At 39.6% G+C, this 25,287-nt stretch overlaps 1 protein-coding gene across 8 annotated transcripts in view; it reads right to left on the minus strand.

Moving 5' to 3' along the window:
- NPAS3 (neuronal PAS domain protein 3) overlaps positions 1 to 25,287 on the minus strand; it is an 833,226-nt gene that overhangs the window by 42,053 nt on the left and 765,886 nt on the right. For all 8 annotated transcript variants that reach the window (XM_045568967.1, XM_045568985.1, XM_045568957.1 and 5 more), the window contains one exon: positions 24,682 to 24,800. In XM_045568967.1, the coding sequence (XP_045424923.1) occupies positions 24,682 to 24,800 (119 nt within the window). The remainder of the gene's footprint in view (positions 1 to 24,681; positions 24,801 to 25,287) is intronic.

The following is a 25,287-nucleotide window of genomic DNA, read 5'->3' on the forward strand; positions in this document are numbered from 1 at the left end:
AATGACCTTCTCCTCGCAGCTGCTGCAGGACTGCTGCTTATGTTTGGTTTCTTTAATCCCAATAAGGCAGCAAGGAGGGCTTAGGTAGTAATTTATTTATAAGAAATTATAATAAAGCTTCAGCAATTTGAATGCTGTGTAGAAAAGTGGGAGGTAGATTCTACAGAGGCAGGATATCTAAACTTAGAAGTGAGCATTACGACAATCTTTTGCTTTATCTACCCTTGGAATCAATTTTGTCATTTTTAATTGACCGATTTTCCCTTGTTTGCTTAACATTTATTAATTGATTGTTATGCTCATGCAATTAATTCAAAGCTGGCAAGTTTAATGCAGAGAAATTAATTTTCTTTTACCAACATGCCACTTAAAATACATTTTTGGAAGCCTGGGTTACCAGGAAATTACCTTCAAATTAATCAACAAGGAAATTAGATGGTAGTGTCCCTTGACATCTGTCAATCCAAAATGTCAGTTTCTTCCTTTTGTTTGAGTGGGTTTTTCCGCTGAGTAAGGAATAAGAAAAACCTTGGATATTAAAGTAAAACTACCCTGCATCTTAATAGGCAGAGAAAGGCAAGCAGTTCCTTTGTATAAATATGCAATGTTTAAATGAATTTTATTTTTCACTGAGAGTAATTTCTGTCATTTTATAGACAAACGGGGAACCACTGAAGAGTTATGTGGAAAGGGTCATAGGGCTGTCCGGAAAGTATCCAGCCACGTAACATTATACTAACAATGGCTGGATACTTTCCAGACAGCTCTGTATATGACTTGACCTGAGATTTGGGAAGAAAACTGTGAGGCCATTCATTCAATCAGTCAATGTTTAATTAACCTTTATCAGGCACTACTCTGCACCAGGCACTGGTGTTATCATAATTACTGAGAGGCTCTCAGTCCATCTATGTCTACCTGATTAGAGTATAATCAGGGCTATAATGGTGAATAAAAGGAATGGCCAACAAGCCTCTCCAGATGAGGAGAATGAATGTAGGTAGGACTAGTGTTCAACTGGCTACTCAGGCTTGAACCTTCGACTGCTCTTTATTTTTGGCAACTGTTCCATTTCATCAGAATCCATTTCATCAGAATTGTTGAGTGCTTCACTTCTCTTGGATTCATCTTTGATCCTTTGTTTCTCAGTCCCCAGATCCAGTCAGTCATCCAGACCTAGGAACTTTGTTTACCATGTCTCTTAGTTCTGAAGTTATATCCATTCCAGGTGCCATTACTCTAATACAGACTATTGAAATCCTACATCTGGACAGCCTCCTAACTGTTATCTTGTTTTTTTCCCACTCGGGTCTGTCCTGCATTTTGCTGCCAGATTCATCTTCCTAAGATATCTTTACACTAAGGAAAGTAGACCAGGAATGACATGGTTTCCCTCCTTTCCTTGTGTAACTTTGGAGCAGCAATGTGACCTTCCTGAGCCTCAGTTTCCCACGTGTCAAATGGGGAGGATCCTTGCCATCCTTATCTCACAGCATTGCTCAAAGAGCTGAATGATGAAGTTCATTTAAAAAATGGTACAGCACTATGTAGACACACAGTATTATTATTGTTACTATCAGTACTCAAGAACCTTGACTGATTCTGTAATATAATTCAAACCACTTAGACCATGAAAAGCTTGTGACAGTTTAGTCCCAGCCTTTACAACTTGGCTTGTCTTCTGTGACTTCCCTCCCTGGGCTCCAAATATTTTGTATACAATCTCCTAAAGCTGCCTTGTGTTTACCTTCTCTGTGTATTTGCTCACGCCGCTTTTAACCGCTTTTCAGACCAGGAATTCCTTCCCTCTCCCCCTTTCCATCAGTGGAAATAATATTTATTCTTCAAGGTCTATGTCAACTACCTTCCTCTTGTTGGCCTCTCTAGCCCAAAGCCACCCTTTTCCCTTTGAATTCTTGCTATTGTCTCCACTGCTCCATCAGCGCTAGATACGGACCACCAGGGGCTGTTCTCGCCCATCTTTGCCTTTGTCTCTGTCTGTTTTTCTCCTGAAGGCACAGAATGTGTCTTTTATTCTCCATACACCTCACAGGACCAGACTACAGAGGATGACTGACGGCGCAGATACTCTACATCTATCTACTGCACGAGAGCTCACAAAGTCCTTAACTTTATTTCTTTCAATCCTTACAATAGCCTCTGAGGCAGGTAGAACAAACATTAGGATCTCCATTCTATAAATAAGGAACTGGAGGCTAAGAGAGATGAAGTGTTTGGTTATGATTTCACAGCTAAAACAGAATCCTGATGTCCCTCCAAGTTCAGTGCTGTCTTTCACAGACGGCCCTGCATCTCCTGCCACTCTCAGTTCCGATTCTGATCCATCTGAGCAGCTTAAAACTGTTCCCTTCTCCCTTCTACTTCAAAAACCTTTCAGTATAAAATTCCCTTTAGAAAATATATTAGTAAGATTCCTCTTGGGGGTTAGTTACAACTGGGTACTTCAGGAATCCACCACACTGGAACTACAGAAAATGTCCAGCAAGCTGACTAGATAGTAGGTGGGTTTAGCTTATCTGGGCCCTGAAAAGAACACTCTTACCATTTCTACCCTAAGGAACTTAAAGTCTCTGTATTACTAACTACTGACTCTAGTTACTGATTACTTTGATGTAAAGAGGGATGCATAAAGGTTTCAATCACTAATCAAAAACCCACCAAATTCAAAGTTGGACAATTGCTATGGTTTGGATGTTTGTTCCCTCCAAACCTCATTTTGAAATGTGATCCCCAGTGCTTAAGGTGGCGCCTAATAGGAGATATTTGGGTCAGGGATGCCTAACTTTTCCCAAAGAAAGGAGGGCTCCATAGTTTGGATCTCTCATGAATAGATGAATGCCCTCACTTGGGAATGAGTGAGTTCTTACTCTATTAGTTCCTGGGAGAGCTGGTTGCTAAAAAGAGCCTGGCACTGCCACCCAGCCCTTTGCCTCCTCCCTTGCCAAGTGATCTCTGCACACGTTGGCCCCCCTCACCTTCTGCCATGAATGGAAGTAGCCTGCGGCTCTCACCAGAAGCTGAGCAGATGCTGGCACCATGTTTCTTGTACAGCTTGCAAAACCATGAGCCAAATTAAACTTCTCTTCCTTATAAATTACCCAGTCTCATGTATTCCTTTATAGCAACACAGAACAGACTAAGACAATAATATTAACACCAGACAGCTAATCTTAACATTAACCAAAGTGAGCAACAAAGACAAGGGCCCTTATGAGGTCTACCATGCCCACCTGGCCTATCGTGCAGCCTGATTACATCAACCACGATTCAAGGCCACTTCCATATGATCTTTTGCCCTGAGGCAACCCACAGACCCCACTGCCAGGATGGGGTCTTGGTTCTAACTTCCAGCTGCATTCCTTTTCTTATTTTATGAACATACGTTCTACCTTTGCCCTCTTCAGAAATAAAATGGGTAATCTCAAGGCTTCTATTATAAGTGGGTTTTTCTTCACAAAAATAAATGTACCAAGAACAGAAATAAAATGAGACAAAGATCAATTCCTAGTGATAAACATAAGCTAAGCTAATATCTTCTGAAATGCTAAAACCTTAGATTTTACAGATATAATCCAATAAAGATAATATTGGGAATTCATAGTCACTTAGAGTTAACAAAATATTTTCACTCATATTACTGTAATTAACCTCATAATAACTCTATGATGTTTTGGAAGAGGTACTATTATCCCTTTTCAGCAGACTCAGGCAGGCTAAATGAGTTCCCCAAGGTCAAATACATACCAAGCAGCAAAACCAGGACTAAAACCTACATCTGTTGATTCTAAGGCCAGGGCTCTTAGACTTCTACTAAGTCACCCAAAATAACAAGAAGCGTCTCCATTTTGCTAACTTTCACTGCCCTTATCTGAAGACTTGCCCCACGGTATCTGTGGTCTCTTCTGTGAGACATGTCATGGCAATTATCCCACATTATTCCAAATAAATACCCCAGTGAGAAATGCGCATGTTTCCACGGGGCCCCAAATGGTCCTTTTTTTCAGCCCTCCCTCACAACGGTCAAACACCACATCTACAGACCTTTCAGCTCGACAATTCTCTGACTGGAAAGAGGGAGAGAGAGAAGAATACAGGGAGAGAATCATGGAAGAATTGGTGGCATTTGTTCTTTGAGACAAAATGTCAGTGAACATGCTCTGCCATTCTCTGTGATGGATTATGTTGGTACCTCTGTCTTCCTGGAAGGTCAGTGGGGATGGGGACAGAGCCCAGGACTGGCATGAGGTACTGCCTGCCCACACTGCATGGAAGCCAGGGCCTCTATGCCCATGCTGTCACCATGGAGCCAGCACTGTGGGCCGGGACGCTGCCCACTGCCCCTCCCCTGCTCCCAAGCATTCCTTGAAGATGAGGGCCAAGAGGAGAGGAAGCTGGGGGAGAATGATGTGAGGACCTCCTTGGCCTCTCTAGTAGGTGAAATGTGTCTTTAATGTCATCCTTTCCCATGTTCCTCTCCTCCCTCCTGTTGCCCAAGGGCTCTCAATCTGCTCCAACTCTGCTGAGATCCATTATTCCAAATCACACTCTGTTCCATCCCTCACGCCCCACCTGATTCCTTAGTGCTCAGTTTTTAAAAGGGAGAAAGCCCTCCAATATCAGGTGTGCCGCTTCACTGCAGTACCGATTACTGTGGCCTCAGCTTCTTTCATTCACCTCTGTCTTTCAGCTGCCTCCTCGGGGCAGGGGGGTCACGGGGCACCTCCAAGTGGGCGTTTCTCCTGCTGTGTGTCTCACTGGTTACCTTATTTTCTTAATAGGCTCAGGAATCAACTTCTCCGGGATAAGAGATTTTCCTCTTTACAAATACCTGAATGGAGGACTGTTATATCTCAATCCCTGGGAGCCCCTTCTGGGCTGAGGGTCCATTCAGCACCAGGCACTGGGAACTCAGGGAGGCCAGGCTTCAGGGCTGGCTAATTTTTCCCTAGAAGAGGAGAGCTCCATGTTTCTTTGCTCTTGTAGCATGGACATTTGCCTATACTCTGGGGGAGATTGAGACGAAACAAGTTTGGGAAGTAAAGGCTTAGGGAAAAATAGATCACTTCTTTCCCCAAGAAGTGTTCTCATTGTGTTTGCCTGTCTTAGCCACTGAAGTCAGATCAAGGAACCTGTAGATTTTTCTGGATATATATTTTCCTGCTTTGTAGGGTATTGGCTGCATGATCTGATAAAAGCTGTGACTAAATGAACCCTACGATTTGTATTCCCACAGCCACAAGTGTATTGGCTACATCTCCTCCTCCTCTTTTCCTCCCCCCTTTGGCTCTGGAAGGTTCATTACTTATAGTTACTGCAGAATCAATCTGAACTGGCCAAAATCAGTGATGGAATTTATAGCATAATAAATGCCCTGCCGCACAAATGCAGTTACACATGAAAGGCTTGGGAATGTTCTTTTGAGCAATCCTTCTACATTGTGGAGTATACTTTTTTTTTTTTGTATCAATTTAACAGAATCATTTTAAGCATATTTTGAGAAGTATAATCCTGACAGCTACAGAGCAGATTTTCCCCCAGGCAGGTATTGTTGCAGAAAAACAATATTATTGATAAGAATCTTAGCATATTGGAACTTGGAAGGGAAACTAAATACATCTTTCTCATTCTTCACACCAATCCTTTAGAGCTCCATTTTCTTAACCTCACATTGCTTTCCACTTTCTCTTTGAATTTTTATTTTTATAAAAGTGTTTTAACACTTCTCGAAGCACACTAATGAACTGTTCTTTAAGAAGAACGAGCCGTACCAAAGTTGGCTTCAAGAGGCAGGCAGAATTTGAAGTGCACTCAAAGGATAATGCACAGATTGGGGTATCAATGATTTTTCCTTTTTAAAACTCAGTAAGTTAAAGGATTACGTTGGTATCTGGCCCATTTTTCTTGCTAAGTGCCCATATTATGGGTGAATCTTGTTTTACAGCATTCTGATATACAGAGAGTTGAACTTGAGCGTGAAATGTTGAAAAAAAATATCAGAAAGACAGATGGTAGGCCGTCCTCCCCAAAACTCAATTTCATATTATGCATGTGATTGCTAATAGGCAAGCACTAAAAAACAATTTTCCTTGACGGAGAAGGGCTGATAAATTGTCAACATAAAGTTAGACTGTGGTTGCTCCAGTGATCGAAAGCTCGTCTGTGAGTTTGGTCCCATCAAAGTCAGCTTCTTACAACCGTATCAAAATTTATGAATGCATATGTCTATAAAGTGACTGAAAAAACCCATAATGCATGTTTGTTTATTGTGCATCAGCTCTGTGTTGCTTTAGTACATGCAAAAAAACCAAACATACACCCAAACCCATTTTTGTCCAGTTCTCTTTTCTAGCCTCTGCATATGACAATGAGTCAAGAGCTAATTGGGGATGTGATTTTTCCCTTCTATCCTGAGAGCTGACTTGGACAAAAAGATCTACTCTTAAATGGCTCTTGCATGGTTTAGGGGTGTACTCCACAGGGTTACACTAGCTTTGTGGTGATAGAAGTAGATGTGTTTGAAAGCATTGATATCTGAAGAAGAAAAAGATGTTTGAGAAAGAAAAATAAATAAAATCAGGCAGATAAAAAGAAACTCAGCTAATGATCTGCAACACAAAGCACCAAAAGTTCATATTATCTTAGATAGAAAGATAAAGCCTATGCTGGTGCTACAAAAATAGGGAGAAAGGGAGAGATTTTTTTTTTGTTGAAATTTTGTTTTTAAAAAAGTAAGCATCCAATCCAGGAATATAAAAGTTTATTTTGTGACAAGAGAGAAAGTGTGAAAATTTGCTTATATGGAAAATCTAGTAGCAATATGCTATATTTGATTTTTTAAAACACACTTGTAATATTGAATATCTGCATGGTTATAAAACTCATACTTTATGTCATCATTTACTGTTCACTCGAGAACAGTTTAATTGCAGATCAGTTGTAACTGATGTGACATGCACAAATTTTATTGGGACAAAGGGATTGGGTGCTCAGATAACATTTTTCCAAAAGTTGCTAAAATTAGTAGAAAGGCTTAATATTAATAGCCAACCAAAATTGGAAGTAAGTGAATTGAAGAACAAATAATTTTTCATATGAGAAAAAAGCTGTAATCTTTGAAGGCAGGGGTTTTACTAAATGGTATGTTTAAGGGAAACCTTAGGCTGGTTAAAATTTAGGTTTTGTTTATATGGTGCCAAACATGGGGACATTTCCAAGAATCCTGATAAGTAACCATGTGTAGACCAAGTACTTAAGTGACTAAGGTCTACATGATGCTTCTTAGCTCGATTGATTTTGCAATGCCAGATTTCAATGCATAAGGATTTTAGTTTTTTTTTCTTTGAGTTACTGTAGGAAGATCATATTCCTCCTTTCAGAATGTCTATTTATATGAGCAGTCTGAGATTCAGGGGAAAAAAAATCCTGAACTCATGTTGGCAGAATGGTGGAAGGAAAAACAAATGGAGAAAATTCCAAAAGGAATTATTCACTGACTTACTTAAATTCACATCCTTGTTCTCTTACCTTACAAGTTGAGAACAACCTTCATGGTCTCCTTGTTAGAAAATCATGTTCTTTCTCTTAAAATGATTCCAAGAAATTTTGTTAACATGAAACATTCCTAATCTTCATCCTTGTTACCCTGAACACTGAGTAGCCCACAGAGCTGGTAATATACCAAATGAAGGCTCCTGCTCCCGTCTACATTTGCCAAGTCAGCTTAGGTGTGTTTACTCCTGACTGACTGGAGCACCAGATTTATTTCTGCTCAAGGTACTTGATGCCCTCATCTCTTTGCTGATATCGTTCCCTCTGTATAGAGTTCCCTTCCTTAATATCTCTGTAGGGTGAGCCTGTCCTTAAAGAACTGGCTAAAACGATGCTGTCTTTGAGACCCTCTCTTCCTCTACCAGAGAGAATTATTTATTCTGTCTTATTATTTATTCATCCTATTGCTCTTGGAACGTACCTCTGCTACAGCACACACCACATTCTCTCATAATCATTTCTTTGTGTACCTAAGTCTAGACTCTGCTCTCTGGACCAAAGACTTGGTTTTATCTGTCTTTGTCTTCCCCGTATCCAGTATAGTGTATAATCCACAACAGGTACACAATCAGTATTGACTGCATGATTGAGTGAAATCAATTCCTAAATACTTTGAACAAAAGGTGATGTTGAAGAATGAAAACTATAGATCATTCTGGGTTACACTGGGCTTCTCTTTTGTTTTCTCAGGTTATTATGTACTGATAAAACTTGTTTTTCAAAAAAGTTTCCATTATGTAGATGTAAAGCTTTGGCAAAAATACTACATTCTGTAACTCTAGTTGGAACAATTAAAATTAGTTATTTCGTATCAGTGTGCAAGGAACTGAAGTAGATAAGCTCTAGGGTCAGCATATGCCTTGTTCAGCTTTCTTTAAAGGCATGGGGAGTAATAAAGCTTTCCATTTTATCTTCAGTGAAATAATACTGCTGAAATATCACCTCATTTTTGATGTCAGTGGTGATTTCTTCTTATCTCCATGATGTCAAAAGGGAATTATTATTATTAAAATGACAGATTACTAATGATGCTGTAAAAAAAAAAAAAAGAATCACTGAAATCATCATAACCTAAACATCCAACATCCTTCTTGACTGAGCCTCGCTGTTTGGCACTTTGAACAGAGTCACTCTGCGATATCACAGCTGTGTGAAAACTATTCTAAGGAAGTAAATCAAGAGCAGGCGCTTATGAATTTTCCACTAGCATAGTACCATCCTTTTAAAGTTTTTAGGACTAGATGGCATGATTAGGACGTATAATTTATGAATGGAAGAGGGAAAAGACTCTTTTGAGGCCAAAATGTCTCTTGGGCTCTTGTGGCCACTTCCACTGATGTTTTCCCCAAGGGGAAAACTGTTGTGTAGGGGAGAAGATTGGACAAGGGGCCCCTATAGGCTTAGCAGTCTATCAGCCCTCTGCGGGACAGTGACAGTATGGTCTATTGATTCTGGGCTTCACTCCCTTTTTCACTTACTGAATGCCTTGCTGTCAATTCATTTCTGCTTTAGGGTTCTAATTCCCCATGGCTGACCTACAGGGCTCTCTGAGTGCTTGAGAACCTAGAAGTGCTAGGCACTGCCACTTTTTTGTGTCCTAAATCCACAGAGCAAATTGGGTCCTTGGGCAAACTGTGTCACTCTCCAGATCTTTTCAGAGGAGAGAAAAGATGCATTTCATGGAGAAGATAGAAATTCATAATAAAACAACAATCAAGAACGAATATTTTATATTCTCATGATATCTTTCTTTGAGGAGTTTGATAATTATAATATTACTAATTATACTTATCATTAAGGAGTATTTACCCAGGACTCAATTGCCTGTAGGGCTATTCTAGGTAGAGTAAAAGTTTCAGGTTCCCTCAACTGGAATCTTATAAACATTTCAGACAATGCTGGCAAAGTCATTCACCAATAAGCCGGCTGCAGAGAAATTAAAGGGAAGATAGACAAATTTAATAAGAACATAATGCTGTATGTTATTTGGCATAAAGAGAAGAGTGAGCACATATTATATTAAAGTGAATGAGGAAAAGAAATTTGCCACTGTTGATGGAATAAAGCAAAGGAGTATTTCTTTCCAATCATCAATTTGTTTTTTGTCTTCAATTTAGGATCTAGATTGATTTCTCAGAGTCTGAGTGGCTTTAGTCCATCCATAGTCTCTCCAAGAGCAAGGTACAAAAGTTCACTGAGCCCTCCTTAAAAATTATAAAATTCTTTCCAGACCTCTTGCCCTTTGTGGCATTGACTTGGTTAAATGTTTCCTGGAATAGTTCAGGTTCTTAAACTGGCCTTGGCCACAAGGCAATATGGCAATATTTGGTGACCCTGGATGGCCCCTGTTGGAACTTTCAGGCAGAATTCTCTCTTCCCAGGAATCAGGGGCTGCCCCTGAGTAGGCAGAGCCTCCATTCCATTCTACCCAGAATGTTCCAAAGGGGCTATAGTCCGAATGTGTAAAGTAGAGATAAAGGGGATGTAATCTCAACCAACCATCAATAAATAATGAACACTGAAGGCAAGTCCTATTGTTTACTTTGTTTTTATTGAAGAAATAGAGGCCCAGAATAACCAGGCTGCTTGTCCAACATTTCAGAGCATGTAAGGAGCAAAGTGCTGGTAGGAGGATGAAATTTTCTGACTCTTCCCACCAGGTGTGCCACTATTAAGCCACTCTGTTTTTCATAACTTCTACAAGGAATCATAAGTTTGAAGGACATTTGACAAGGGGCTGTTGAGGACTGTTAAATATATTCAAAACTACCAAGTAATAATCAAGTGTCTCTTGATTGTACTTCCAGAGCTCTAGCCACTAGAATTGGGTACAAGTGGGGTACAAGTTAAATACACGTTGATTTTTTTAAACAACTGACTATGATAGCATGAAAAATATGTTGTAGAATGTGCCAACCATTAATGAAGCATTTTTAAAAGGAAAAGGAAGAAAAATTCAACTTATAGTATCATCAGGGCCTGGAAACTAGAAAGTTAGGATTATTCCATTGGCTACATATTCTCATCTCTAAGTCCCCTTTAAAGAAACTGGAACACTGACCTAAGGGAGGCATATGTTCTGGCCTTAGTACAATCACGTTGAATATTTGTAAGTTCATTCATGTTTTTAAACAAATGTTTACTGAATTTCCACCGTCTGCCTGAAACTGTTCTAGGAGCTTCTGTTTATATTGCAGTAGGAGAAAAACTACGTACAAATAAATGTATAAAATAGTGTCAGGTTGTGTTAAGTGCTGTGAAGAACAATAAGGACCAGGATAAAGCAGATAATGGGGTGCAGCAGGTATACCTGAACAACTTTAGATGGGAGGTGACAGAAGTGACATCTGAGCAGAAACCTGAGTGAAATGCAGGTGTGATCCACGGGGATATCTCAGGACAATATATACTCTAGACAGAATAAAAAGTGTGAAGGCCCTGTTAAAAGGGAGGCATAAATGCTGCCATAAGTGAAATGATAACTCATAAGGGATGTTTCTGTTGATAATTAGCAAGTATGAGCCAAAAGCGAGGTTTCCAGCATGGCAACTTAGAGACAGCCATTGCTCACTGGTAGTTTGGATTAAAAGAAGCACTCACGCTTGCTTGCTCGCAGCCAAGGCAAGAACCCAGAGCTTTCCCCTTGAATGTTACACAGAGGGTCAGGAACTGATTACACAGATGATTCTTTTGTCTAAATGAGGGTCTTGTTACTCAAATTACTTTGCAAAGAGGCCACTCTTTTAGTCTGATGGTGGGAGAGGGTATTGATAGAGAGATGGGAAAGGTGTGGTTAGGTCTTTGTCCCCTGGAACGTTACTACATGAGAGAGATGAACTCCAGAACCCTGGCTGTTTTCTTCTCTTCTGAATGAGTCAACAGAATCCCCTATGGAAGGTGTATAGTACCTCTCAGGTGCAGCAGGGTTCAAGCCCACAGTGACAGTTTACCTTCCCCACAGGGTTCCATTTATGCTATGTAGATGCTCTGGTCTAACCAAACCCTGGAGCCTTGTGGGCTACAGAGCCTAGAAAGCGCCATTTATTCCAGAGATCAACAACATCCAATTGGCTCTACTCCTACTTCATTTCTTGCATTAAGGGGCTGTATTAGTCTTGCCATGACACTAAATCAATTCCAAAGAAAGCCATTTGCTATGTGCTACTTTTGTTAAAGGGACAGATGACATATTTCAGTCATATTTTGTCTGTTATGATCAAATCAATATTCAGGACACTTAAGAAGAAATTTCCCAGAAATAAAAGCATTTTGTATATTTGGACGAAGTCATTTATTATTCTAGAGCACATATAACTTCCAGGACATAATCTAAAACATTATTAAATTACTACTTTCCATAGTTAAAGGTGCATCTGCAAAGGTATAGAAGTTTTTGGATAGTCTAGACTCACCTTTATCAAACTTATAATACAAGTTCCATAAATACGAAATTTCAGTTGTGGACGTGATTATGTGTTCACTATAGGCCAGGCATCATGGTAAGCACTTTACCTGCATTCTCTCACCTTATTTCAAAATAGTCTTGCAAAGGAGGTTTTATTGGTACTCTCACTTTACAAGAGAGGAAACAGATGCTTAAAATATTACTCAGCTATAAGAAATAATGGTGATATAGAATCTCTTTTGTTCTCCTTGATAGAGCTGGAACCCATTCTACTAAGTGGAGTATCCCAAGAATGGAAAAATAAGCACCACATGTACTCACCAGCAAATTGGTTTCCCTGATCATCACCTAAATGCACATTTGGGAATAACACCAATTGGGTGTCGGACAGACATGCGGGGAGGGGATGGGTGTATACCTACATAATGAGTGTGATGTGCACTGTCTGGGGCATGGACACGCTTGAAGCTCTGACTTGGGGGGGTGGGGGGCCTGGGCAATATACATAACCTAAACTTCTGTACCCCCATAATATGCTGAAATAAAAAAAATCTTAAAAAAAAGAAGTTAAACAACTTACTTAAAATCATAGAGCTAGGAAGGCAGGACTAAGTCCAAATCCCTGGATGTCTGACGTCACGGCCTCTGTGCTTATCACTCTTCAGAAGAGTAGTTTTGAGGTAGTGTGAGTCAAATGGTAATGTGCAGGCATACCTCATTTTATTGAGCTTCATTTTTTTGCACTTTGCAGATATTGTATTTTTTACAAATTGATGGTTTGTGGCAACCCTGCATCAAGCAAATTTATTGGTGCCATTTTTCTAATAGCATATGCTCACTTTAAGTTTCTGTGTCACATTTTGGTAATTCTTGCAAAATTTCAAACTTTTCCATTATTATTACATCTATTGTGGTGATCTGTGACCTTTGATATTACTATTGTGCTTTCAGGTGCCACGAACCACACCCATATAAGATGGCAGACTTAATCAATAAATGTGTATATTCTGACTGTTCCACCAACTGGTTATTACCTGGTCTCCTTCCCTTTATTTGGGCCTCCCTATTCCCTGAGACACAACAATATTTAAATTAGGCCCATTAATAACCCTATAGTGGCCTCTATGGGATCAAGTGAAAGGAAGAGTCACACACCTCTCACTTTAAGTTGAAAGCTAGAAGTGCTGAAGCTTAGTGACGAAGGCACATTGAAAGCTGAGACAGGCTGAGAGCTAGGCCTCTTGCACCAAACAGATAGCCAAGCTGTGAATGCAAAGGAAAAGCTCTTGAAGGAAATTGAAAGTGAACACATGAATGGTAAGAAAGCAAAATAGCCTTATAAGAAGAAAATTTGAGGGATCTAGATAGAAGATTAAACCAGCCAGAACGTTCCCTCAAGCCCAAACCTAATCCAGAGGAAGGCCCTAACTTTCTTCAATCCTGTGAAGGCTGAGAGGTGAGTAAATTTCAGAAGAAAAGTTGGAAGCTAGCAGAGATTGCTTTGTGAAGTTTAAGAAAAGAAGCTGTCTCTGTAATATAAAAGTGCAAGGTGAAGCAGCAAGTGCTGATGTAGAAGCTGTAGGAAGTTATCCAGATCACTAATGGATAAGCTCATTGATGAATGTGGCTACACCTAAACAACAGATTTTCAATGTAGACAAAACAACCTTCTCTTGGAAGAAGGTGCCATCTAGCTTTCATAGCTAGAGAGGAAAATTCAAGGCCTGACTTCAAAGCTTCAAAGAACGGGATGATTCTCTTTTTAGGGGCTAATGCAGCCGGTGACTTTAAGTTGAAGCCAGTGTTCATTTACCATTCTGAAAATCCTAGGGCACTTAAGAATTATGGTACATCCCCTCTGCCTGTGCTTAAAAATGAACAACAAAGGCTGGGTGACAGCACATGTTTATAACATGGTTTGCTGAATATGTTAAGCCCACTATGGAGACCTACTGCTCTGAAAAAACCATTTCTTTCAAAATATTACTGTTTATTGATAATACACCTAGTTATCCAAGAGCTGATGGAGATGTACAAGATTAATGTTGTTTTCATGCCTGCTAACACAGAACCCATTCTGCAGCCCATGGATCAAAGAGTAATTTTGACTTTCAAATATTTAAAAAATACATTTTGTAAGGCTATAGCTGCCATAGATAGTGATTCCTCTGATGGATCTGGGCAAAGTAAATTGAAAACCTTTTGGAAAAGATTCACCATTCTAGATGCCTTTAAGAACATTCATGGCTCATGGGAGGAGGTCAAAATATCAACATTAACAGGAGTTTGGAAAAAGTTGATTCTAACGTTCATGGATGAATTTTAGAGATTTAAGATTTTAGTGGAGGGAAGTAACTGCAGATGTGGTAGAAAATAGCAAGAGAACTGGAATTAGAAGTGGAGCTTGAGGATGTGACTGAATGGCTGCAATCTCATGATAAAATTTGAGCAGATGAGGAGTGTCTTCTTATAGAACAGCAAAGAAAGTGGCTTCTTGAGATTGAACCTATTCCTGGTGAAGATGCTGTGAACAGTGTTGAAATGACAACAAAGGATTTAGAATATTCTATAAACTTAGGTGATAAAGCAGTGGCAGGATTTGAGAGGACTGTCTCTAATTTTGAAAGTTCTCCTGCAGGTAAAATGCTGTCAAACAGCATCATGCTACAGAGAAACTTTTCATGAAAGGGTCAACTGATGTAGAAAACTTCATTATTGTTTTATTTTAAGAAATTACCACAGCCACCGAACCTTCAGCAACTACCAGCCTGATCAGTCAATGCCCATCAGGATCAAGGCAAGACCCTCCCCCAGCAAAAAGAATACAACTTTGCTGAAGGTTTAGACACTTGTTAGCATTTTTTTTTTGTTAGTAATAAAGTATTTTAAAATTAAGGTAGGTACATAGTCCTTTTTTTTAGACATAATGCTATTGCACATTAACAGATTACAGTATAGTGTAATATAACTTTTATGTTCACTGGGAGACGAAAAATTTCATGTAACTCACTTTATTGCGATACTTGCTTTGTTGCGGTGGTCTGAAACTGAACTTGCAAAATCTCCAAGGTGCGCCTGTTTCTGGAAGCCCTTGGTTTCTGTAAAGAGTTTAATAACTGCTACTTAGGCCACCAGATTAAGAGATTAGGGAAACAGAAATTGTGGGCCTCTGAAGCTGTTGTCAGAGTGCTAGGCCTGAAAAAACTGAACTGTGCTTATGTTCACTTTTTAGTTCTTTGGTCCTTTTTTTTATTAAACTAATTTAATGGACCAAAGTGTTATAATAGTGATAATTATATAAATAAACCTATTAGATTGAGAATGTATTTAGAGAGACATTAACAATAATTTTAAGGGCATTAGTTAAAAGACATTATATGGAGAAAAGGTTAATTTTTGCATCCACGATATCATTTTCAAAGTTATCATCGTTTTTGTTACTCTTAGCTACCATAGGCTCAGAAAACCAATCTGAAAAGATATAATGTTAGTCAGAGAAATGATGCTGTTACCTCTCCTGCCTGCTCTCTAAAATCTGTGTAATGTAAAATGAAGTACCTCTAAGTTAGCAACATACTTGGGCTGAAGTCACTGTAACATACTTAGAATTTACAGACACTTCCCAGAATGGCTAGTGATTATGCCTCTACTTGGCAAAATAGCTAGCTGATTAGTCCCGGCAGAAATGACATATCCCAAGCTGGAACTACTGTCATGCCTTGGTAATGGGAAATAAATTCTTTAAGATCAGAAACAATGTCAGCTGTATTTAAAATGACACTGGAAACCACATTGTAATGGACAATTGTGCAGAGGTGAGCAGAGACTAAAACGAGATAATAGGATTTTAAAAATTTGATTTTATTGGTTCTCTCCTCTATTTGCATTTTTCATCAGGATAACCTCTGCCTGTAAGTTCTACCCTGGAAATTTTTCTCCTTCAATTTATTCTGGGTGTCTGGGTTGATTGAAAGGCAATAAATGCGTAGCCTTAGAAAGCCTGAATGGGTTGACAGAATTTTTGGTCTCTCTGAAAATTCATGTATTGATTTGACAAGACAGTTACATTTTGTGCAGCTTGGAACAGTGTACTCATCATTTCAAGACAACACAAAGCTGAAGCAAAGGCTTCAGGAGAAGCACTGGTGTGTCTGGACACCTGGAACATCTCTGAATCTCAGACTGGAAGAAACGTCAGATGGCACCTAGTTCATTCACACTTGCCGGGAAGGAAGGGAGACTCCTAAGTGATGAGTTTAGTGTATTCTCTTAAAAATCTCCAGGGAAGGACCACTACCACACTGCTCCATACATTAGTGCTGGGCATACCTTCAAGCTATACTTGTCCTGGTATCATTAAAACTCACTGCATACAAATAACTAACTAACAAACAAGCCCATTAAAAAGTGGACAAATGACATGAACATTTTTCAAAAGAAGATATAAAAATGGCCAAAAAAACATACGAAAACATGCTCAACATCACTAATCATCAGAGAAATGCAAATTAAAACCACAATGAGATCACCTTAATCCAATCAGAATGGCCATTAAAAAGTCAAAAAATAATAGATGTTGACGGAGATGTGGTGAAATAGGAACACTTATACAATGCTAGTGGGAATGTAAGTTAGCACAACCTTTATGGAAATCAGCATGGAGATTTCTCAAAGAACTAAAAGTAGGATCTGCCATGTGATCCTACAATCCCACTACTGGGTATCTACCCAAAGGAAAATAAACCATTATATCAAAACGATACCTGCATTCGAATGTGTATTGCAGCACAATTCACAATCACAAAGATATGGAATCAACTTAAGTGCCCATCAACTGATGAGTGAATAAAGAAAATGTGGTGTATATGTACCATGGAGTACCACTTAGCGATAAGAAAGAATGAAATAATGTCTTTTGTAGCAACTTGGATGGAACTGGAGGCCATTATCCTAAGTGAAGTATCTCAGGAACAACAAACCAAATACCATGTATTCTCATTTATAAGTGGGAGCTAAGCTGTGGGTATGCATGGTCATATGGAGTATCTTAAGGGACATGGGAGACTCAGAAGGGGGAAAGGTGGAGGGGATGAAGGATGAAAAATTACCTATAAGGTACAGTGTATACTATTCAGGTGACTGGTGCGCTGAAGCCAGCCCAGACTTCACCACTATACAACATATCCATGTAACAAAACTCTACTTGTACCCTCTAAATCTAGTGGATAAAACTCTCGCTGCATACAATTATCCTCTTGGACAAGGAAAGAACCAGCCTTCTTATGACAATACTTCACATATTCTTAGCATTCTCTGAGAAATCATGGTGTTGTGCCAGAAGGCAGGATATTAGCAAATATTATTCTAATTTTAAGAAAGAGATAGCCCAAAATGTTAATCTCCAGAAAAAAATTCTTGAAAGATGATTTATCAGAAAGAAAATAGTGATACCCAGAGGCCAACATGAAGTCATGATGAATAAGTGATGTTAACGTGACCCTATTTCTTGTTTCTGAAAGGAATCCTCAACTGATGGCTAAAGGGAACGTTGAGGATGTAGTAAGTTTTGATTTTAGTTGGGCATTGATAAAGATTCACAATATCCTTGCAGGCAAGATGCAGAAATGCGAGGCAGATCATGGGATAGTCATTTGGGTTCATAGCTATTCCAACAGTCACATCTAATAGACACTGATGTCAACTGGCAGTATCTCTCATGGTATGTCACAGGGCTTGGTACTGTCAACATTTTTCACTGGTATCTCAGAAGAAGAGAGAGTGTGAAATTCAATTCAGTCAACATTTACTGAGGGATAACTGTGTGCAGCACACTTGTTAGGTACTAAGGGAAGAAAGCAGAATAAGAAAGTACCCAGTATTCAGTGTAGTATATTGGCAGGAAGACGGCATTTGAAGTCAGAAGACCTGGTACTTCTCAGTCTTGCCATTTATCATTTCTGTGACCTTAGATAAGTCAATTTAGATTTCTTTTTTTTTTGGTCTTTTTTTTTTTTGCCCCTTTTACCATGTGTTCAATAATTTATATTTCTGTGCATCAGTTTTACTTATTCTCCAAGTGGGGAAAATAGAGATAATTACCTAAAAGAATTATTGTGAGATTCATGTCAAAGTCTATAAAAAAGTACTTCATCAAATGGAAAAAAGATGCTTAGTTGAGCCTGTGTTATCTCACTTGATCTGCAGGAAAATTCTCTGGGTTAGGTTCTATCAATGGCTTCATTTTACAGGTGAGAAAGCTGAGGCACAGAATGTAAGTAAAATCCAAAAGCGCTATGTTAGTACAGAAGAGAAGGGATAATTTTGCTTACATGCATTCGGGGAAATGAAAAAAGAAGTGGTTTTGAGTGACACCATACTGGTTGATTAGGAGTTTTTCAGGAGGAAGTATGGCAAAGGGCATTTTAGGAAAGGAAAACAGCATGGTCAAAAGCACGGCAGTGTGAATAGACAAGTGTATTTCAGGAAAGCCAATTGGCCTGAAGTGGTAAGAGTTGCAGGAAAGAATGGTGGAGATGGTGGTGGAAAAGCTAAGCTGGGTCAGATTCTTGAGTATGTGGCACTATGAACCGTGGATGACTTAGCGGTGGAGAAGGAAATCACTGAGGTTTTGAACACATTCCAGGCAGCAGGGTGTAGGACAGAAGGGAGAAGTAAAATCTTCTGGGAGGTATTTTGGAAGTTTCTCACAATAGATCTGAAAAAAGGCATTAAACTGGAGGAATGAAGCGGAAACAGGTGGATTCAACTGATTTTGGTAGTGCATTAAAGTGGCAGGTGAGCAAGAGAGAAAGGTGGATATCTTAGTATTGTGGACTTTATTAAGGAATTAAACCAAGAACTAAAATTCCAAATGACTGAGATAGTAGTAATTTCCTTCTAGTTTTCTGTCATCTTGAGATGTGTTAATATACACATTTAATTAAGAACAAGTTTGCATATGAAAAGCCTTCAACTTTCAAAGTTGCCTAGCTATGATTTTGAGTTGGAAAGTCTAGCGATGCAACTTTGTTCCACACCAAAGTGAACAGGAAGAAAAGGAGAACCAGGCACCACGGAAAATAGCTCTTTTGAATACAGATAGAATTTTTAAATATTAGGTACAATATTTCTAAAAAGTATATTCTGAGAAATACTTTTTTGAAGATTATCCCTCTCTGCATGAGGGGATCAAAATGTAAATCTTAGTTTTGTGCTTTTGCAATATACGAGTTAATGCTGCGGTCCCCAACTCCCAGGCCATGCACCGGTACCAGTCTGTGGTCTGTTAGGAACCCGGCCCACAGCAGGAAGTGAGCAGAGGCCAGGGAGTGAAGCTTCATCTGTATTTACAGCCGCTCCCCATCACTTGCATCACTGCATAAACTCTGCCTCCTGTCAGATCAGCAGCGGCATTAGATTCTCACAGGAGTGGGAATCCTACTGTAAACTGTGCATGTGAGGGATCTAGGTTATGCGCTCCTTATGAGAATCTAATGCCTGACGATCTGAGGATAGCTGAGGCGATGATGCTAGTGCTGGGGAGTGGCTACAAATACATGGTATCATTAGCAAAGAGGTTTGACTGCACAATAAATGTAATGTGCTTGAATCTTCCTGAAACCAAGCCCCCTGCCCCACTCCATGGAAAAATTATCTTCCATGTAATCGGTCCCTGGTGCCCAAAAGGTTGGGGACTGCTGAACTAATGTATCAAATATTTTGCCACAGGACTTCAATATGTATTAACACTAGACAGATAAATGACTCTATTTCTTGCTTTCTGGTAGGGAGAAATGAGAAGGAAGGAAAGGGCTATTGTGATATTGATGAAGTATGTTCCTGAAGATGTGCTAACTTGGTTTCTTAATAAGTACTGAAGATGTCATCGTATTAAGTAGGGTTTTGTAACCTGAGATCAATGGATACACTTCAAGGATTCAAGAACCTACTGATGCAAAATGAATCTACCTTGGGAGAGGCTCTATAGATTTCATCATATCTTTAAAGGGATCCATGACACCCAAAATAAAACAAATCACTGTTAAAATGATGTAGAGTAAGTATGCCTTACTCCACAGAACAGATACAACTGTGAAGTTTTAAAAACAAACATGAGAAGTTTCTAATTTAAAGACACCTATGTTTGTGCTTAAACACACACGGCAAAAATGTTTTCTTTACCTAATTAGCACTCTCTAACTTATTGATTTGTTGTTTTATGTTTAGATATAGATATTTTTAAGCCTGGGGTATGTAGACAAGCCTAATAAAACAGTGAACCTATGAATTATTTTCTCTTTATATCATAAGGAGGCTGATAGGATTTCAGAAGTCATTTAGCTCAACACTCAGCTACAGGCAAATCCATATCCACATCATTCCAGATGGAGGACTGTTTATTTTTGAGAATCTTGAGTTCCCTCATCCTCCCTTAGTAATGAGTTTGTATGTATCATAGCAGGAACTCCTGGCATTTGAAGATTTCACCACTGTGAGGAGTTCAGAGACATTCCCAGCATATGTAAACATGACAGAAATTTTGCTCTCTTTCGTCTGTGTTTGCCAGTCTGGGCTGCTCTACTATGCCGTTAGAGTTAGGGCACCATAATGTGTGTGAATAAATACTCCAGAAATGACAGTGGTGCTGGTGGGCATTTCAGAATAGATTAGAAAGCTGAAAGTCCCATGCCAAAGGAAACTATCCTCCAAAGACAGGAGCGAAGGAGGCGACCCAATTAGTCTTCACTTTTCTAATTTCCCTGATTACATATCTCCTTTTACCCCATGTGCTATACCTCAGAAGTTCCCCCAGACATAGACCTAATCAAGAAGGCAGAACGTTGGTGCGATGCAATTTAAATGAGAGCTGTGTTATGCTAAGATATGTGACCAACAAGGAGCCCTAAACAACAGGGAAGCCCCTGAGGCGTGAAAAGTGGCTGGTCCAGATAACATGCTACTGTGGATTTCAAAGCAAATGAGGACAGAAACAACTGAATGTCAGCTTGTATTTCGGAAACTTCATTGGAGAGAGGGCAACTTTCCTGGGGACTGGGGTGTGGCAAACCAAGCAATGAGGATTTATATTACACTCCATACTTGAATTGGCAGATGCAGATTGGCATTTCTTTGGCTAGAGTTCTTGGTTACGGGGGATGTGAGTAGGTATAAGTCCTGGAAATGAAAGCAAATCTGCGCAACTCCCCAGGGGCACTGGAGTCACCAAGCACTGACACGCTAGTGCAGTGGGATATGTGGAGCCACAAAGGGAAGGTCTTAATCAGGGAAAAGGTTTTCCTTTTAAAAACTGAAATTAATTTCTTTTTCATATGTTGAAGTCCAGCTCACACTGAGCCCTTCTTTGGACTTACTTTTTTAAGCAATGAAACAGAGGGGTTAAGAGGACAAACTCTGGAGCCCAGCTGCCTAGATTGAATTCTGGTTCCTCAGTAGCTACTTAAGAGCTGTAGGAAATGGGCAAAGGATTTCACCTATTAAGGCCTCAGTTTCACCACCTGCAAAATGGGTATAAGAATGGAATATAATGTGTAAACAATGCCTGGCATAGAGGAAGTTTTAAAATAATCCTGTTGTGTGGATTAAAATATAAAGCATTTGGCACAGTGCCTGCCACAGAGTCAATGATACTTTCGTTACTATGATTACTGTCCGTGATGACAATGACAACAGAAAAAGTCATGGAGAAAGTTGGAGAGGTCCATGTGCCAAGGTTACAGAAAAAGATGGAGAGAAATATAGTGACCTGCACTGAGCAAAGCTTAACATTTAGGATCTTTAAGCAAAGGAAAAGAAGGATTCATATGATAGTAATAAATTAGGGGGAATATTGGGAGTGCGGAGAAATTATCATCACTGTTTCTTTTTATTTGTGTCTATTATGTGGTGGTGGGGTGATTACCAGTTTTATTGGAATGTTTTATAAGCTGCTAGATTTACTGACTGAGAATGAACAGATAAATAGGGACGTTATTCAGCTGTGTCATGTCATGGGTTCTCATCAGCTCTTCCACTAACTTTCAGACAAGGTTAATCAATGAGGCAAGTTCACTGCAGAGGAGGAGGGTGGGGAGAAGAGCTGGATCTGTTGGGTGATTCATCTTATTGGAGGAACTTCTGTAGGTAGCAGTTGAGAGGAGGTGGAGACTTTCACGATATCGTGAGAAAGGCTCACTGGCAGGGTATGTCAGAGGAGTACGATCACTTTGTCATTACACGATTTAATGGGATCTGGATCAGCTTCCTAAATCTTTCACACTCCTGGATGTTCAAGGTTGTCCTTTTTAACATTTTGTTTCTTGAAGGCCCCTTCTTACAGCAAGGTGTCTTTAATTCCTAAATTCTAGTTCCTTCAGAAACATTTTTCTTTCATTCATTTGCATGATAGTCTTTTCTCATTCACCACTCAGAGGGGACATGTCACCTTCTCAGGAAGACCTTTCGTGTTCCTCTTATTTAAATAGGTCTCCTGCCCCCACCAGCCACCCCCTCACATTACCTCTCTAAATAATATGCATAGTAGTAAAGCCTAGTGGTTAAGTGCATGGGGTGTGGAGCTAGACTCCCCAAGTTCAAGCTCTAGCTCCTTCAGCATGTGATGCTGGATATGCTAATTAACCTTTCTAGCCTTAGTCTCTTTATCTGTAAAACAGAAACCAGGAAAATACTTTCCTTTAGGATTGTTGTAGGGGCTAACACATGTAATCTATATCATGCCCATATTGGAGTGCTTCTAACTATTGGCTTTTGTTATTTTAGCTTTCCTTACTCTCTGAAATCACCTTCTTAATTTATTTACTTGTTATGTCTGTCTCCTCCTGCTAGAATATAAGCACCATGAAAGCAGGGATTTTTTATTGTTCCAGTGCTGGGTTTCCAGGATCTGGAACAGGCTCCATAGGAGCTCAATAAATCTTTGTCAAATGTATGGCTGAATACTATGTCAGTATTTAAGATGTTAGCTTGCTCAATTTCAGGTCATGCAGTAGAAACAGCTTTACTGAGGTGCCTGTCTGGTAAAACAAACAGAACACAATCTACTTGGTCGCTTACCTAGACCAAAACTCTTTCTTCATATTATTTTTTCCCCACATGTCCCACTTTTTTGCAGATCCAACATTTTGCAGCTTTACGATCTCTACTTTGTAGTCTAAAATTAAGAATGTTTTTGTTTATCAAAAAATTATCTAATAATATTGAATTATACTAAATACTATTTTTTCAAACTATCTCACCGCTTCCGCCCTCCTTCCTTCCAGGGATACACTCCTTACAGACCAGTAAAACCCAATAAAGGTAAAGAAAGAATGTAAGAGTTGAAAGGAAGCCCCCATGGCTCCCAAAATCTGGAATGCAAAGAATGTGTCTTTCTAGCATTAAAATAAAAATAATCTTGACATCTGTAGTCTGCTTATAGAATTTCAAACTTGCTCATGCTACACAGTAACTACTAATAAATGCATAGTGTGCCATAAGGCAGGGGGGTCCTAAGGATAGGGTCTGTTTTCTTTCCTCCAACACACTCCTCGGTGACAAGCCTCTGTAGGGTAAAGCTACAGCAGGCAGAACTGCCCAGTTGCCTCTCCTTTGCGTTGCACTCTGGTAAAGGTTAAGGATGCTCCACGTGTGCCTTTCAGACAATAGGACAGCTCAGCTAAAGGTCGTTCTTGGAAGGGCCTGCTTCCTTACCGGTCTTCTTTTTCTGAAGACTTAATGTCAGAGAAAGTGCCTCGCTCTGACTTTTATATAGCTGCTGGTCTCCTGATGACTCATATAAGATTTTAAGGCTTGATAATAGCTGTTACCATCCCTGATGATGCCATGGTCACCTTAAAGAACTGAACTATCAGAAGTTCTGAACTCTAAAACTGGGAAAGTTTACAACTGCTGGCCACATTGACGGTACATTTCATTTCTGTTTGCCCTCCCACATATAATACATATTGTTTGAGAGACTGGTTAGTGTGTTGTAAACTTGAAAAGATTCAGGTTGCCAAAGGCATTTCATAAATTTCGTAGGTCTTAATTTATGTTGCAATGGTAATTGAAACATTGGAATTTCCTGAGATTAGAAGGCTTTTATATCCTTAACATTAAAATAATGATAATGTAGATTATGACTCCAGACTTGGTCTTTGCTTGTGAGGAACATATATTCTGTAAATGTTGAATATTCTATGTATGCTGCAGTGTGGCTGAATGTTCAATCATTGTGATTTCAAAGTTAAGGTTTCTAGCATCCAACCTGATTTTGTTATCTGTGTGCACAAATCTCGGTGGCCAAGATATTATTAAGATGGACAGTCTTTCTCTAAGGAGAAAGGGGGATTTGAAGGCGGAAGTGAGAAGTGGAACTCTCATACGTACAGTCCTAGAGCACGCGTCTTAAGCACTGATATGAATTTGGCTTATCTTCTCTGTGGAAGTGAATTTCCAGCAGGTGCTGAAGCACTTGGCATATTATCAACCAGTGTTTTAAGAAAAGACAATAGGGGCATTTAGCACATCAGTGATGTCTGAAGTAAGGAGGAGAGGTGGAAAGGAGTTCCTAGCTTGATGATTGGAACACTGTGAGCTGCTCAGGATTACACGTGTTAATTATATGGACCCAAAGCCCCTGGGAAACTCAATGCACATTACCTAGGAATGGCCTGAGACAGAGATGTCTCCCCTCCCAGAACCCAGCTTACCTTATATCCCGATGATTTGATGTGCACACCGCGTTTGGTCAGAGTAGATTTCATTCGGATGAAAAAGGAACGCTCAAGGGTGTTGTCAGTGGTTAGCAGACTGGGGCTGGTTGACTCCACTGAGGAATACAAAAATACATACACACATGATTGAGATCTCTACACAGCCCCTCACAGCTACTGCTCAGGTGCAATCCTTGAGTTCACTAAAAATAAATGAGTGATGGGTGCTAAGAGCAGTAGTAATCAATTTACCTCATTTAGAAAATGTTTACTTTGCAGAAAATAAAAAAGAAAAATTAATGAATCCAAAGTAACCTCATCCAGTTTCTAGCAAGAGCTTTTCAGGACTTTTCACTTCTAGCAGCTGCTTAAGTGGGGTCTGATAGTAAGTTAACTGCTATTCACTTGAGGCTTGGCTGGTGCGCGCGGTGAGAACTGTCATGAGAAAGGACCACGCAGATTTGTGGGATCAACCAAGGTACGGGCAGAGACACATCTGATGAAGAAAGACTTGCTCTTTGTTCTCCCTGAGCATCCCTTCTTGGATCATTTGCCTACTGGGAAATTCCAGGAACCACAAGATCACCAAGGCTGGATAGCCGT

This window comes from Lemur catta, chromosome 1 (assembly GCF_020740605.2).
Source record: "Lemur catta isolate mLemCat1 chromosome 1, mLemCat1.pri, whole genome shotgun sequence".
Taxonomy (NCBI): domain Eukaryota; kingdom Metazoa; phylum Chordata; class Mammalia; order Primates; family Lemuridae; genus Lemur; species Lemur catta.